Genomic DNA, 15,559 nt, shown 5'->3' with positions numbered 1-15,559 from the left:
TAACACATACAACCACAAAAGAAACATTTTCTTTGGCTGGAAATTAACCCCAGTGTCCCCTGAAAGACATGATGACGTTGCATTTCTCAATTATACTATGTCCGTACATACAAAGATATGAAGACCACAATTGCACGCAATCAAAGAACTAAAAAGCGACAAGAGCCCAGTGAGACGGGGTCCAAAATTGAACTCATGCGTTCTTGTTATAGGAGAACGGAACCAGGATTCAAGAGGGCGCTGTAACACGGACCCAAGCTTAGCATCTGCCACGTCATGAAAGTTCGAATAAAACCGATTCGTATGGTGAGCATGGTTGAATGGCTGAAATAGTGTCACTTTCAGTTCGTCTCTCGATTCGGCCGTTCTTCCTGGCTGGTTCCTCCTCCTACATATCAATCCTTTAAAGACAATGTTGTTTGCTTGCGTGTAGTAGAAACTTGCGTGTAAATACGTGATCTACTTTGAATGACGGCTAAATAGCTTTACGTCGTCAAAATGAATATGGCGGCAATCATAACGCCACCTAGGAGCGCCCTCTTGACTCTTGGTCCTTTTATCTTTAAAACAACGACCAGATACTCGGCTTGTCAGATCTGGGCCACGGCTAGGCTTTTGTTTGTTTGTTTTTGTTTGGGGTTTTTTCTGTGTTTTTTTTAAGGCCCTGACAGTTGTGAGTGACGAGAAGTGTGCCGAAGCCGACTCCCGTCAGCCTTGTTCATCATGTTGATATGGTTCCGTTCAGAAGTAAAATCCACTCAACGCGTGTGATATACATGAAAGCAACCATTCAGCTTATGAGAGAGTAAGATATAATTCGGTCTAATCCATGTTAATGCAATTCATCTAAAACATTCCAGTAACTGTTATTGATTATGAAAGATTGCATTACCGATTTACTCCAACATCTGTCCCTTTCATGTTAGAGTTCTCATGAATGACAAAGAAAACAATACATTTTTTTTTTTAAATCTCACACTGTCGAGAATTTGATGAAAGACATACACACAACCTGAGAGGATAAACCTTTATTATCTAATGTACTTATTGACGGTAAGGGACAGACATGAAACTGCAATCCATGAATTGCGTTTTCTTCTATTTTTCGCTCCTCACCAATTTTTTGTTTCTCTCTCTTCCATCAACCTATCTCTCGCTTTCTCTATAATATATATATATCTTCTCCCTCCACATACTTGTTCTGTCTTTTCAGACGCCATACTCATATTATTATAACGTTGAGATGACAATGTTTCAAAGATTCCATTCCATCTGTGCTATATACGAAACAACACGCACAGCCTACCTTTCGTTTCCTTTCGGACGATTAGCAAATGTTCAAATATTTCACCCTGCTGCCGCATAATCTGTCGACCTGCTTGGCAGTCATAGAGAAACAGCTTAAAAAGATCATTATGCCGAGTTATCTGAGAAATCAAGCCATACACTTGAAAAATGTTCTACAAGATTTCCACTTACAGGATTTCCACTGAGGGATCATGCTGATCCCTCAGGAAATATTCAGCCACATATTTGAAAATATTCTACATATTTTCTATATACAATGGTACAGTCTCACGAAAATCAGATAATCTTGCGATTTAGAAAGCAGAGATTTGCATATATTAATCAAGGGAACTATTTCAAAGGGTAATCAAATGTACAATTTCGTCGCTAAATTATGACACAGAGCGACGATTTCTTGTTCTTCTTTCCAGACCCTGCGCGTCCTTTGTTCTCTGGTGCCTGTGAGTTATCTGTCGGACCACCAATTTGTGCTTCCTGGGGCTTCGGTTGGACCTCCGTCACCTGAGGTGGAGGGGGAGGAGGAGGAGGAGGATCTGCTTCTGCCACCGGAGTTGGCGAGTCTTGTCTTTCTGGTACCTCCTGTCCAGTGGAGGTTGGCGTTTCGGGTTGTTTCTGTTCAGCAGAGGGCGGCCTTTCAGATTCTTTCTGCTCAGTGGAGCTTGGCCTCTCAGGTACCTCCTTGTCAGTGGGGCTTTGTCTTTCTGGTTCTTCTTTCTCATCCGGTGTGTTCTCCTCTTGCGTTTTCTCTCCTTCATCAGGCTGTTCCTCTTGACTGGCCTCCTCTTCCTCTTTTTCCTGATCAGGGCTCTGGTCTGCTGCTTCCACGAGCTGGAGCGTCGGCTGGGCGTGCTCCTGAATCTTTAGCAGGAGTTCGTCGAACTTTTCGTCGTCAAAATTGGCCTGGCTCGTCTCCTTAGTAAAGTCGATGTAGAGGAGCTGAGTGAAGGTCATACTCATCGGTCCTTCCGGTGGCCATGTCATCTGTTCCATGAGTAAAGGCACGACGGGTTTCCGCAGAGCGTCGGACAGACTCACCTCTCGACGACAGTTGGCGGAGAGAGCGTACTTCGGTGTGACGCAAGACACGACGACCTGGAGGTGAAACAAGAGAAAGATGATTGAAGGGTAAGTCAATTTATAAGACATTTGTAAGATGTAAAGAAATGACTGACAAGTGAAAGCATCAATGAATTGCGGCTTAATGGTAACCTGTGTTGTAGCTTGGTTAAATAGACATTACTGACTGATGGGATATCCATCAATATCCCTGCAGGTGTTCATTATTTTTGTTTCATGCAAACTCATTGACTCCGTAAAGGTTGAGATCGTGTCTTCAGCAACCAATCTGTCGTCTGTTCTGACCTTTGCATTCCTGATCCCCTTGTCGATCTTGGAGTAGAGTGGATCCCCGCCACCCATTTGGTTGATATCCAGCCAGCAGTGGTAGCCTAAACTGGTGAGCCGTGAGAAGAGTTTCTTGATTTCTGGCTGTTTGCCCCATTGGTATGAGATGAAAACGGACGGATGCTCAAGAGGTTCCTGATAAATGTGAAAAAAATGAACACAAAACGTGAAGTCAGATATGAGTGATGCTTTCTGTGTTATGATGTCCATCTGATATTAGATTGAAGACCAGTGCCTAACTTTGGGAGACTGGGATATCGCAAGTGGTCATTCTCCATCAAAGTGTTATGTAATCTCGACCACGTACGTGACGTACCTTGCTATAATTTCTTTCTCCTATGAACATTCAAATAATCAAGAGTCATCAAAAAAGTTTCAGTGTTAAAATGGACATATATCAAAGGCTTGATAAGATGAAAAGCACTAATTTTCAAGTAGCCTAAAATTTACCACTTGTACAGATTGAAAATGTTGCAAGGGACGTAAAAATAGTAATGATCAAAACATGTGATTCAAAAATCTGCAGGCAAATACCCTCCTCTCAAGTTCACATGTTATGCATGTCCTCGAAAAGTTAAGATCATGGGATTATATCTCTAGACGAATAAGTTGGGATTTACCAGGGATTTTGACTTGTTTGCTTGTTGTTGTTTGTTTGTTTTTACTCTACTGTTCAATTTTCCGCTTTGATGTTACGAAATGTCAACATCGATGCCTCAGGTATTGTTTGGTTTACACCGTTCCTAAAAGACGAGCTTGCGTCAATAAGTCTACATTACACGTATTATATCTTCATGACTTGACGGATAATTGCTCACTTAGATTTGGCCTTTGGTTTAGATGAATTCTCAGGTTGCGTTAGGGTTAATAAACGATTACCGATCCATACCTGAGTGTTACTCTTTGACTGGGCATTTGATGACGTTTCTTCAACTTTCTTCACGACGGCAGGTTTGTCTTCGACCTGAGGGATCCAGTTTCGGTACTCTGTACGGAGGAGATGATGGAGTAAAAGTTGATTCGATGGACCTTGTCAATTTGAGAGGATGAAGTCTCCTCCAGAATCGACCAAAGCCAAATCCAGTTCATGAGATTAGTTGCTTATAAAATGACAATCAGCGTGAGTCATTCGACATTTCATTTCCGATAAGCACATGCACACGAAGCTTCGATGACAAACATAGAATGTTGACCATAGGAAGTTTTTTTTTTTTTTCGTACGATTATCATAAACGTAAGTCTGGGGAGCCGAAATGCAGAAACGGTTGACCTTATCATTATACATGGTCCTGGAATTTCCTCCCCAGTCCCCACATCCGGAACAATGCTTACGAAGTGGTAATGTTTTAGCACAGTTACAATCTATATTGAACCAAAATTACAAATGATGCACAAACTTTGGCAGACTTTGTACTAGTTGCTGGTAGTAACTATGAGAGACAATGACAGAAAGAGAGAGAGAGAGAGAAGGGAGAGATGAACAGAGGAAACAGAAAAGAGAGTTGCAACATCCAAATACACAAGAAGCACACCTTCGGTGACCATGCTTTCGTCTGGGTTGGCGTGATACGAGATTTGTCCCAGGAGCTCAGAGAACTTTGCGTCATCCCAAAACTTCTCTCCTCTCACGTACTCCTTCTCGTTGTAGAACTGGATGTAAAGAAGCTGAGCAAAGAGCATGCTCATTGCGCCCTCTGGGGGCCAAGGAGTCCGATCGATGAGAATCGGTATGATTGGTTTGTTGAGCAGGTTGGCAAGGTTTACCTTGTCAGAAAATGGGTAGAAGAAGAATATTGATTCAGAGCGTGGTCAGTGGATTTTTTACGAGTGATAAATGCACATTTCTGTTCCAAGTTTTTGATGAGATTACAATCTGTTCGGCATTTATGAATACAATTAGACGAATAAACCTTGACATGCTAGGATTTCTTACCTCCTTGTTGCAGTTCTCCGAACCAGAGTACTTCTCTGTCACCATACAGAGGACCACTTTGGCGGATCGCATCCCCTGACTGATGCGAGCAAAGAGCTGGTCTCCTCCTCCCATCTGACCGATGTCCATCCAGCAGGGGAATCCTGCCATCTCCAGATGTTTTCTAATGGCTTTCACCTCGGGCTGGTGGTCCCACTGGTAGCTGAGGAAGATGGCAGGTGGTTTCTCGGAGTCGTCGGACGGGGCTTGAGGAACCAGCAGTTCTGTCAAGGAGAACATGAGCGGAGAATAATACACCGCATACTTGTTGTAAGGAAACACCAAGAGCACAGTTTTATCGCAGGAAAGAAAATACGTTTTACCAAATGTGCTCCTACACAGCAATGATCATCAGGAGTTTGCAGATGTTTACTCTTACATCTTTGATTAAAGAACAGAACTAATTATCTTTCTATCGCACGCAGTGACAACTTGTCAACATAATGACATTGTTCATAACGTTTGCTTCGTGAGAAAATCTCCGCATAACGCCTTTTTGGAAGAACACCAATGAATCAAGAGCAGATCTTCGAATTGATGACGTGCAAAGAGCCGCATGCGTCGTAACAACCTTTAAAGATTATTTGTCAACTTCCAGAAATGAGAACTACTACCTTGAATTGAAATGACTCGGACAAATGCTTATTGTCGTTCTTCACGAGACTGGATCTAAATAACTACATCCACGCTTTTTACCACAGAATTGTATCACTTTACCTGCTTCCTCCAGAGACTGTGTGATGATCTCCGCGGCGTCTGTTCGTCCCATGTCTTCCAGAGCACTCAAGATGGCGTACGTGGCGTCACTACTCTTGTGTGTGGTGTACCATTCAGCTAAGATAGCCATTGTCGGATCGGGGGACAGGGCCCAGTTACGGATATCCTCACCCGAATATCCAAGTCGAACTGCAAGAAACCGCCAGTCGTGCTCATGCTCCGGGTTGAGGAGTTTGGAGACATCGCGGGACCACTTTGGCGCGTTGGTGATCGTCTGCAACAAAGAGCGTTTACGTGTTTTACTGTTGAGAATGCTATGGCCTTATGTGGAACTTAACTTTTGTGATCATACAAAATATGCCACTGGATGGCGGAGTCTCAACGTTGGGTGTACGTTGATGCAAAGAATGCCTAAAGCTGGACACAATGGTACCTCACTTTTGTCCCTACTTGTTGCAAACATCTGTCCAGATATTATCACAATTTTGCAGTAGAAGTAGATGAAGGCCGATACCATATCTTACAAATCACTTGGATGAATTGAGAGTCTTATCTACCGGAGCAAGTCGAGCTATCCGTTTGTTTTTTCTCATGTCCATCGCCATCGATTGGCCAGACCAGACATGGCCAATGTGAGGACGTGTAAAGGCGAGGGGGATATGATGATGATGATGATCCACAGCGTTAGTATAGCGCCATACATCTGTTGTAGAAATATTCAAATGCGCAAGACGTATTCCCTTGAAAGAACATACTCACTTTGTGATCGATTTCCTCCACCTTCTCGACCGTTTCGTCGACGACCTCCTTCAGTTCCTCCAGCTTCTCTCCCTGTTCATGGACCTCGTTCTTCACGTTCTTGATGTCGTCACCCTGCTGCTCTACCGTCTCGTCCAGTCTCTTGACGTCGTTTTCCGTGGTCGTCACCCGCGAGTCCAAGTTGTCGATGTCTTCTCGCTGTTCGGCGATGTCCTCGCTCAGACCCTTCAAGCTGAAGGCGAGAGATGCATCCAAACATCCGTGAGTAAATCGAGCTTAAGTATAGCGTGATTTGCTTTAAACTGGGTTAGGCACACTGGCATGGACTCACAGAAGTGAATCAGCCCAGATCACATCATCATCTTCCGGCAGCCAATTTACCTAATTACTTTGAAAGGAGATTTTCGTTAATATGGCTCTCTCCATTTGCACGCTACCATCTTACAAAGATCTAAACACACTGCTATATTAGGTACACACAGTTATAATTTCTACTGTCTGTACATAATGACGCTTGCTCTCAAACGCACATGTGCTGGATTGCAGTTCAAGCTTTACAGTGAAAATTGAACATAAGTCTAAATAGATCACTTGCTAATTTGTTATAGTGGCACATGCACTTACACACCAAAATGAATTTGTTTGATAATTCTCTTGCATGCGCAATAAATTATTTCTCTATTGAAAAGAAGGAATTTCGGGTGGCAAGACAAACCTCCTATCATCGAGAAAGTCTAGCACGGACTGCACCAAGTCGGGAACGCCCATCTGTTGACACTTCTTCAGCTCCTCGAGTTGTGATCGGTACGGCTCCATGGACTCTTTGTACGCCTGGCCCACCCGCTTGGCTTCCATAATGATCACGCTGATCCACATCGGATCAATGGTTTCGAGCTTACCGAACAGAATCTTGAGGCTCTTGTCCGCATGTTGCTGGAACCATGGAATAAGTTGAGATTTCATATCAGGCTTATCTTTTCTTTCCAAGACGCTCATATTGTCATGTTGAAAGTGCATATTCATATTCAGTATAACCCTTCACATTTGAATAGTAGCAGAAAATGAAAAATGAAAATATCAATTAAATTGCCTGTTGGCCTCCTATACTAGCCTTAGGACAGAATAGGTTGACAGATTTAGATGAAAACCAAGAAAATGATCTTAGCATAATAATGTTTGTCACAGAAATTAAAAATGCATTTACAGTGCGTCTAATAAATTTCGGGTGTAATAAGGTTCCAATGACCCCTTGAAAGAGCGCGATGCTAATACCACAAAAATCCTCATTACGTCATATATGAAAGTGTTTGGCATGTCTCTACAAGATGTCCATTCTGGGGCAACATAAAGCAGTTAATACTCGTCTTTGCTCTGTTCCAAACAAGCAAAACTTTTGAGGGAAAATGTAATCTCGTGGACGGCCACTACCGGCTTACCTTGCTAATGCGACCCACACTCGCTATGGTCTTGCAGGCCGACGCTACGGTGTAGGGGATCTGCTCCCATGCGCTGATACACTTGTCTACATGCTTTTCAAATCGCTTCGGGTAGGGAATCGATATATCGGCCACGGCCATGAAGCACACCGCGGCAAGCGTGGCATCTGTGACATCCTCCATGAGAACATCAACATGGGCTTCGAGAGCCTGCAAGGAGTATCGATATAGTCAAATTTATTGGCATACGATTATCTTTATCATGCTTCTGTTTCTATCTCTCTCTCTGTCTCTCTCTCTCGTTTTATTGATTAACTTCTACGTCCTTTTCGCTATCTGTTGACAACTGTCGGGCGGTTAACGATCGCCCCGACACTGTACAGTCATGCTAATTTGGAAACACTGTACTGCACATTACTTGAATATGGGACCAATCTGAAGCAAATAATTTTCACACAACAATAGATACATAATGTACTCTTAAATGAATCCCACAAGGATTGGAACAATCATCCTCCAGTATTCCCACTGATTCCCACTGATCACTTACTAGCCATCCCTTTAAAGCAATAGCTTGACTGTTCCAGCCATATGAGAAACGTCAAATTAAGTCAGTCCTAAAATGACGATGGCACAAACACTATATCAACAAAATATATTCTTCTGGCAGAGACAATTCCAAATCAATATATGTATCTGAAAAGATTAGATTACTATAAAAACTTCATGGAAAATAATTCACTGTAGAATGGTTCGACGTTTCAGGAAAATTAAAACCAGGAACTAATATAGACTTACAAAAGATTTACTTTTTCAACAAATCTCATACTTGCCATCGTAAATATTCCAGATCACGTGCATTCCAATTTCTTAAAGCGCATATTCAGTCTATATATCGTCTTTTTCTTTCATTTCCATTGATATAGATAGCATTTTCAGGTGTTTAATTTTTTTTCCCTACATAAAGGAAAGTTGATAAACTCCGTCAAGAAATGGGAATTCTAATTTTGTCCATGAAGTGGTTCAGAATATGAAAACGTTTTGAGATCGATAGCAGCAAAGTGTTTTCAAGGCAGTGACAGGGCTGCCTAACGTTCATCGGGGCAATGATGAAAATGACAATTGCGGGTTGATAAACCATTTTAAAAACTCATAAAGGTGAAAGGTCAATGGGCTATTATACAATAGCTCTGCGGCAATTATGATAAAACTACATAGCTCCACTATTGCCACTGTTGATGATCACATTGGTTAGATATATTACAAACTCACCTCTGGATTCTTCTTGGCCACATCGCCAAAGAGCATGTACAGATACGTCTTGTCAGACGTTGGCATGTCCTCTAGTAGTTGAACGAGGCCGTCAATGTGAGAGAGAATCACATCTGGGTTATACTGGAATATTCCCTTCAGGGCCACTGTGTCGAAAGAAATTTCATGAAGGTGAAAACAAAAAGGACTATAGCAACACGATAAGCAAGATGAAATTTGTGACCTTTGATTGTCCATTATACTTATTCTCCTTCTGTTCTAAAACGTTTGACATCAAATAATGTGGCATTAAATTTCCAGTAAAATTTACCTTATTCGTCCCTATGCAGACATAACAGAATTATGAGAGACAAAACAGGAGGAAGTGAAGTGAATTTGTTTCCTGCAATTACCGGTCGTGTGTGTGTGTGTGTGTGTGTGTGTGTGCTTGTGCGTGGGTGCCTGTGTCTGTGTCTGTGTGTTTTGGGGAGAGGTGTCGACAATTTATTTGTGTATAATATCTACATCATAATAATAAAAGTACATGTATTTGAAGCATTCTAAGATTAATGTATCTTTATATTGATTATGTCTAATCGGTTTCTTACAAGAATCATTCTGAACTTAATGTATCTTCATATAATTATGATTATGTATAATAATAGATGGTCTCTTAAAATGATGTCTTACGATGTCAAGTAAGAATTTGCTGTAGCTTACTTCCTAGATTTGACCCTTCACACTTCTTGTTCAGACAGGCCTCCACAATAGCTTCACCGTGCGGTGCAAGCAGTTCGCCTTTCTGATACAGCGTGCCGATGATGTAGCCGGCGGCACTTTCTAGTTCTGTGACGTCACAGGTAAGCAGCTTGACTGCGTAAGGAATCAAGTCGCTGATCAGCTTTGGCGTATCGTAATTCTGAAGGAAATCAGAAATACATGTAGATGCTTCGCAAATATTATTGAAGAACATTTGAAAATCAAATATAAACCAGTTAGGATACAGACACGAAATTAGTATGTAAATGACTATTTATTCCTAAATAATAAATCTAAGATGTGGAATAAGACTTGAATAGAATCAGAGTTGTATCTGAATAATCAGCAAAGTAATTAGAGCTTATAATATGCAATGCATTCTTGGGAGATTGAGCAATAATACCTTTTTCTTCCTGTGTCTTGTTCTGCAACATTACCATGTCTAAAATATCTTTTCCACAAGACAATGTCTTGTTACCTTTAACAGCAGCAAAATTTTGTGATGATTCATGACCAATCATCAGTATGAAACTCGTAGATTTTGATGTGAGGTTACATCCATGCAGATTACTGGACTTGAGCAGGGGGCGTGCAACCCTTGACCTCTAAATAATGGCTAGTTCTTTTATGTTTACCAGTGTTCGACAATTTTCTAAGGAAGTATGATGCCTATCCACGTTTTCAATAGTCCTCAAACTTACTACGGAATAAGGTAAGAGAAAGGAGAATAGAGTGGCATTCCCAGGGCATAATGTGTTTCACTGGCTATAGCAACTTTATCAGAAGAGTGTGCCAATGGACAGAGCAACGCAGCAATGACTTTGATCTCGGGAATGAATGTATTTGAAGTGAGGTGCAAACCTTCATCATGAAGTGGTAGATGATGTTACGTAACATGGTACCATGTGTCGAGAGATCGGTCTCATCCCCTTCTAGTTCCTGCTCCATGCAGTATTCTGCGATGCTCACAAGGGACTTCACACACGCTTTCCTGTATTCCCAGAGCGAAATAGACAAAAATTGCAAGATTTCGATGAATAATCACCTGTAAAAATGAATTACCTAAAAAGAACCATACATCCTACGGCATGATATACCTTTCAATGTCACAAGGTTAATGATGCATTTGCGTGAATGAGACAAGCACTACACAGATACACTGAACAACAAAACCGTTGAAAGTCATTATTTTATTTTGTATATCCTCTCTAATTTCTGTGAATGTCGACAAGAAGTAACGTACGCAAATAGAGATATGGTTGTGGATTGATTGCCACCTGGTAAAGCAGTCGTGTTCACAATCAGGTGTGCCTTCTGAAACATTGGAATTGTTTAATGAATAGCTAGCCAAAGAGCACAAGTTAAGTCTTTACTAGATGGGAATAATGATATAGTGATAACAATGATAACGATACTAAAAATGAAAGACATGCACAACGATGCGATGTCTGCATGCATATTACAATATTGTCAACTTCCAACCTTTTCACATAAAACTGATTCTGACACTGGAAAACAACATCAATATCAGTACTGACATTACAACATAGCTTGCATTATAATCACCCCTGCTATACCGGTAGTAATGGGTACAACAAAAGTCGAAGCTATCACGATAACGTAACGATGATATTCATCAGAAATGAAACAGTGATATACAACATAGCAAGAAGAGGACAAGTGAGGAAGAATAAAGGAGATTATCAATTGAAATGTCAACATCATTCTAAACATCTCTGTCTTGCACTAAGCTCTCCCTACCCAGCAACACCTAAAAGGTTGTGGTTGGTGGCGTAGTCAGCAAGGCGTTGGTGGTCGCGATTCTCCCCGAAATCGACGTCATCTCGTCTCATCCACTGGTCGTATGCATCCAGGATGTTTGGTACGAGCTTCTCACATCCCTATAGAGAGAAGGATATGAAGTGAATGATATCAGTAAGCGTTCATGAAAATCACGCTAATATACAATATTATATACAGTATTTGGCGGCAGAAAGTTCGATCTCATTGCCTTTTTTTTTTCCTTTGCTACAATGTACCCAGGTGTTTAGTAGATTCAGGGCACCCTCCTGGGCCCCGTTGCAAGAAAATTGCAATCAATTGCAAATAATTGCTAATTTTGAAACAACCATTCTGATTGGCTCAGGGTCTGCCCTATTGAGAAGACATGCATGCAATAATGATTTTGATTGGCCAGTGACAATCAGTTGCAAGTTGCGTTTAAACGCAAAGTTTCTAGCAGCGGGGCCCAGGTAGATTACATCAATTGATTGTAGAGCAGGCTTCAGAGATATGTGTCAGGCCCTTTGTGGGAACAATTTTTTTTTTATTTCTTTTTTTTTTAAGGCGACCATCCATCCCCAGTTATATTTTTTTTACTGTTTTAACCCTCTCCTGGAATATATAATTTCTTTCTTTTTTTTTTCAATGTAAATATGGTTATGACCTCAACGGACAAAATATCATTAATACCCTTTATGCAGACGAATAAACGTCATTATCAAAGTAAACAAAAAGTATAGATACACATTTTATCAGAATTCAACTCTCACTCTCAGTTCATGGGTTTATCTCTATAGTATGCAAAATGTTGAAGTCTGTTGATTAGTATAGTATATGTGTAATATTTTATATTTGTATATGTAATAATGAATTAGATACACCGAAAGAAGGTTTATTACAGTTTTTAGGACCACGGATATTTTTTTTTCAATGGGAAAGTAAATGGAGTTTTTGATTATGTACAAAACGAAATCAGAAAACAAAAAAGCAGAACATCGACTGATTATTGGTCCGCCCGGAGTGTGAAGTTTCTATAAACGTCCGATATATATATATGAAAGAATTGATGTAAATGTTATAATGATTGTTAGTTTTAAATATTATTGTTGATACTGGCACATTAATTTCATGGATGTTATTTGTGTTGTATGTTCGATGTGTACCTGCAATTATCTAAAGAGATAATTGACCTGGTTATGTATAAACATTTTCTTGAATAAAGAAATGATTCAATCAAAAAATTAAGTTGATGTGGGATTTTTATCAATAATTGAATTTTGCAAGTATAGTAGTATAATGCAAGATTTAAATGCAATGCGTGCTTACTTCCCAGCTCATGTCGCTGGCCTCGATTACCGTCAGTGCAACTATGACGTGCATTGGTGAGGCGCTCTTTAAACATGACGTCACGAGTTCAGCGTATGCTGCATTGACTTTCTTCACAATCTTGTCTCGGCTGGATAGCAAAAAAAAAAAAAAAACAAACAAAGCAAACAAAAAAGAGCACACAAACAAAACAATTAAACAATAAATTGTAACAGACCAAAAAAAAAAATCACAAACAAGTACCGCCATCATTTTGGCATAGTGAAAATTATTCCAGCATCACAACCGGTGCAGCAAATCTACCAGCAGAATATCGAGCTTCACCAACTTCTGCACTGAATGTGTACCAAGTTCAGAAGTTGATTCTCACCCCTCCACTTTCACTGATCCGTAAGGGTAGAATTTACCTACAACGAAGTATACCAGTCTTGGCTGCCAAGTCCGATTAAATCAGCCTGTGCGTCGACAGGTCTCTTGAATCACACATTTTCCCAGAGAGTTTGACAACTTGAAACTCCAATCTTTGGAAGCCATTACACCATGAAATGTTGCTCAAGGGTTGTCTAGTTATACCTGACTGTTGTACGATTTGCGATTTTAAATTAGCAAATGAGGAATTCGTAGTGGGGAAGAGATAGCCACACACTGCTTTAGCCCCAGAGGTTTCTTCGGGGAGGTTTCTTTTTTTTTTTTAATCTCCCTTCTATATACAAGTCATAACTTATAATGTAATCATAACTTACCATTCTGAAATCTCATGGATATCATAAATCAGGACAATGAGACATATGATATCATTAGCCACATTGCTTTGTTTGATTTATAAAATGTCACCCTTATCCAAGCCTACTATTTCCAGTAATGCTACCCTCCTCCCATTATAACAAATGGCGTCTTTGTTACTGTATAATTATTACCTGCATGCTCGTACTGAGTAATCCACTGCACTCTGCAGGGCGCCCCCGAAGTCGGACCACGACAGGTGCTTTTTCCTCTCTTCCCACTCCTTGTCGTTCTTAGGGACCCATTCGATCGGCTCCTTTAGGATTTCAATCATCTTCTTTATTGCATCTTCGTGACCCTTATTAGTAATATCAATAAAGACAGTGAAGTTGAAGGTTTTGTGAGAGAAGAGAGCTGAAAGACGTAGGGGGTGTCACAGGTGTGGGATGGCAGGAATATATGATGCACTTAACCATAATCATAACAATGGAGTGATAATAGTGTTGTATTCCTAAAATTACCAAGTTAGACTATAGATATAGATATCATTGCAATTATAACAGTGATAGGTACCATTTCTATATTTGGATTTAGAAAGAACAGTTCAATCAGGAAGGTGGGTCCCACCTCCCTGGCTCAATCGAGGATGAACGCCCCTGGCGGCGTTCAAACATTTCCTTAGACCTTTAATCATTTACCTTATAGAATCCAGGGCCGTATCAACCACACCGAGATGCCCCAATCTTCCAGGCCATGTGCACTTCGGAATTATAGCTCACAGGGAAGGAGATGTTTGTCGATAATTGTTGAAATGTTAAGTCGCATTTACCCATTGATTTATAAGTAAATGTATATAATGTGTGGCGTCGTTGTGCAATTTGCAATTGGCTGGTGTGCGGTATATAAGAGCCTATATTTGAGAGACACTTTCGAGAGTAATGTATTGAGCAATATTGACTACATAAAGTACCTTCCATTTGACGTAGAACTTTTCTCTGAGGATGTCTTCCACCAATTTGTAGTAGGATTTCGTCTTTTTCTTCATGCTTTCGATGCATATTTCTACCATCAGAGCCTCATGCTTGTTTTTCCTGCAAGGAAAACGAAAATTCTCAGCTTCATTCTGGGTCAACAGGTTACGAGACCTGCCTACAGGAAATACTAGGTTGTCATTGGGTAGCGACCATTAGTGCAAACAATACTGGCTTTCTTGGTAAACTGATCATGGAAATAAGATGGTAGTTGGTGACTTGCAATTATAAGACAATGTCAGAGTAGAATCAATGAGACGGGAAGCTCACTACCGTCAAGGTGCCCGCAATATGTCGCACTTCCTGTTTTGAGTCCGGGTTTGCTCACATGATTATAATGATGTAGAGAAACAAAAAAAAAAAAAAACAATAACAAAAAAAGACACGAAACAAAAACAAAACAAAAACAGGTCCGAAAAATTAACCCCCTCGACGTCAAACGGGATATCAATAGCTCCAACTTTAAGGGTTAGTCATTTTGAATCATATAAATTTCAAGGATCGTACTTTGATGATGTTTCGTTTTGTTCGATCCAGTAAGTTTTATTTCCCCACTTGTATAAAAAAAAAATCAGTATGACAAAATCAAAGATATTCACAAGACAAGAAAATATAAGCAAGAGTTATCATTAGAAATATATACGATAATGTGAATAATACGGACATATATTACATTGTATATCTTATTTAAAGTATACGGGTGGAAGAGACCGTTATCTATAACCAAATCGCTTTACTTGGACAACGACCTCTACACATTGTTGTTACGATTCTCTCTTGTAGGTCACAATGAGAGCTAAAAAGTAGGCTATTAAATAAAACCTTCAAAGACTCTATGCTTCCTGATCGTATATCTAAAGTCTTAAGTATGTTATGGACTCTCATGAGGGATTATTTCAACAAGTAATTGTTAGAGACAGGCCCTCTTTCGCACTAATCTTATGACCCAAATGCCCTATAGTCACTATAGTAACATGGGATTTGTGAGATTCCTTATTTTCTTTTCCCATAATGCAAATCCATACCATATTCATTTGATTTTAATAATGGATGATTGTTGTTTTTTCATTAAAAGTGTAAAAGGTCACATG

At 40.2% G+C, this 15,559-nt stretch overlaps 1 protein-coding gene across 1 annotated transcript in view; it reads right to left on the bottom strand.

Annotated features, from left to right (window-relative positions):
• Nucleotides 1-1,275: 1,275 nt before the first annotated feature.
• The window catches only part of LOC140230465 (uncharacterized), a 33,423-nt gene continuing 19,139 nt past the window's right edge, over nucleotides 1,276-15,559 (bottom strand). Inside the window, exons 3-18 of the mRNA XM_072310620.1 lie at nucleotides 14,408-14,528; nucleotides 13,632-13,795; nucleotides 12,715-12,844; nucleotides 11,368-11,507; nucleotides 10,468-10,597; nucleotides 9,568-9,766; nucleotides 8,869-9,014; nucleotides 7,597-7,806; nucleotides 6,876-7,093; nucleotides 6,161-6,392; nucleotides 5,402-5,675; nucleotides 4,646-4,908; nucleotides 4,245-4,476; nucleotides 3,602-3,699; nucleotides 2,671-2,847; nucleotides 1,276-2,400 (exon numbers count right to left, since the gene is read on the bottom strand). Coding sequence (XP_072166721.1) covers nucleotides 1,675-2,400; nucleotides 2,671-2,847; nucleotides 3,602-3,699; nucleotides 4,245-4,476; nucleotides 4,646-4,908; nucleotides 5,402-5,675; nucleotides 6,161-6,392; nucleotides 6,876-7,093; nucleotides 7,597-7,806; nucleotides 8,869-9,014; nucleotides 9,568-9,766; nucleotides 10,468-10,597; nucleotides 11,368-11,507; nucleotides 12,715-12,844; nucleotides 13,632-13,795; nucleotides 14,408-14,528 — 3,460 coding nt within the window. The 3' untranslated portion in view covers nucleotides 1,276-1,674. The remainder of the gene's footprint in view (nucleotides 2,401-2,670; nucleotides 2,848-3,601; nucleotides 3,700-4,244; nucleotides 4,477-4,645; nucleotides 4,909-5,401; nucleotides 5,676-6,160; nucleotides 6,393-6,875; nucleotides 7,094-7,596; nucleotides 7,807-8,868; nucleotides 9,015-9,567; nucleotides 9,767-10,467; nucleotides 10,598-11,367; nucleotides 11,508-12,714; nucleotides 12,845-13,631; nucleotides 13,796-14,407; nucleotides 14,529-15,559) is intronic.

This window comes from Diadema setosum, chromosome 7 (genome assembly GCF_964275005.1).
Source record: "Diadema setosum chromosome 7, eeDiaSeto1, whole genome shotgun sequence".
Taxonomy (NCBI): domain Eukaryota; kingdom Metazoa; phylum Echinodermata; class Echinoidea; order Diadematoida; family Diadematidae; genus Diadema; species Diadema setosum.
The sequence above is the reverse complement of the archived record's forward strand: the minus strand, read 5'-3'. Positions and strand labels throughout refer to the sequence as shown.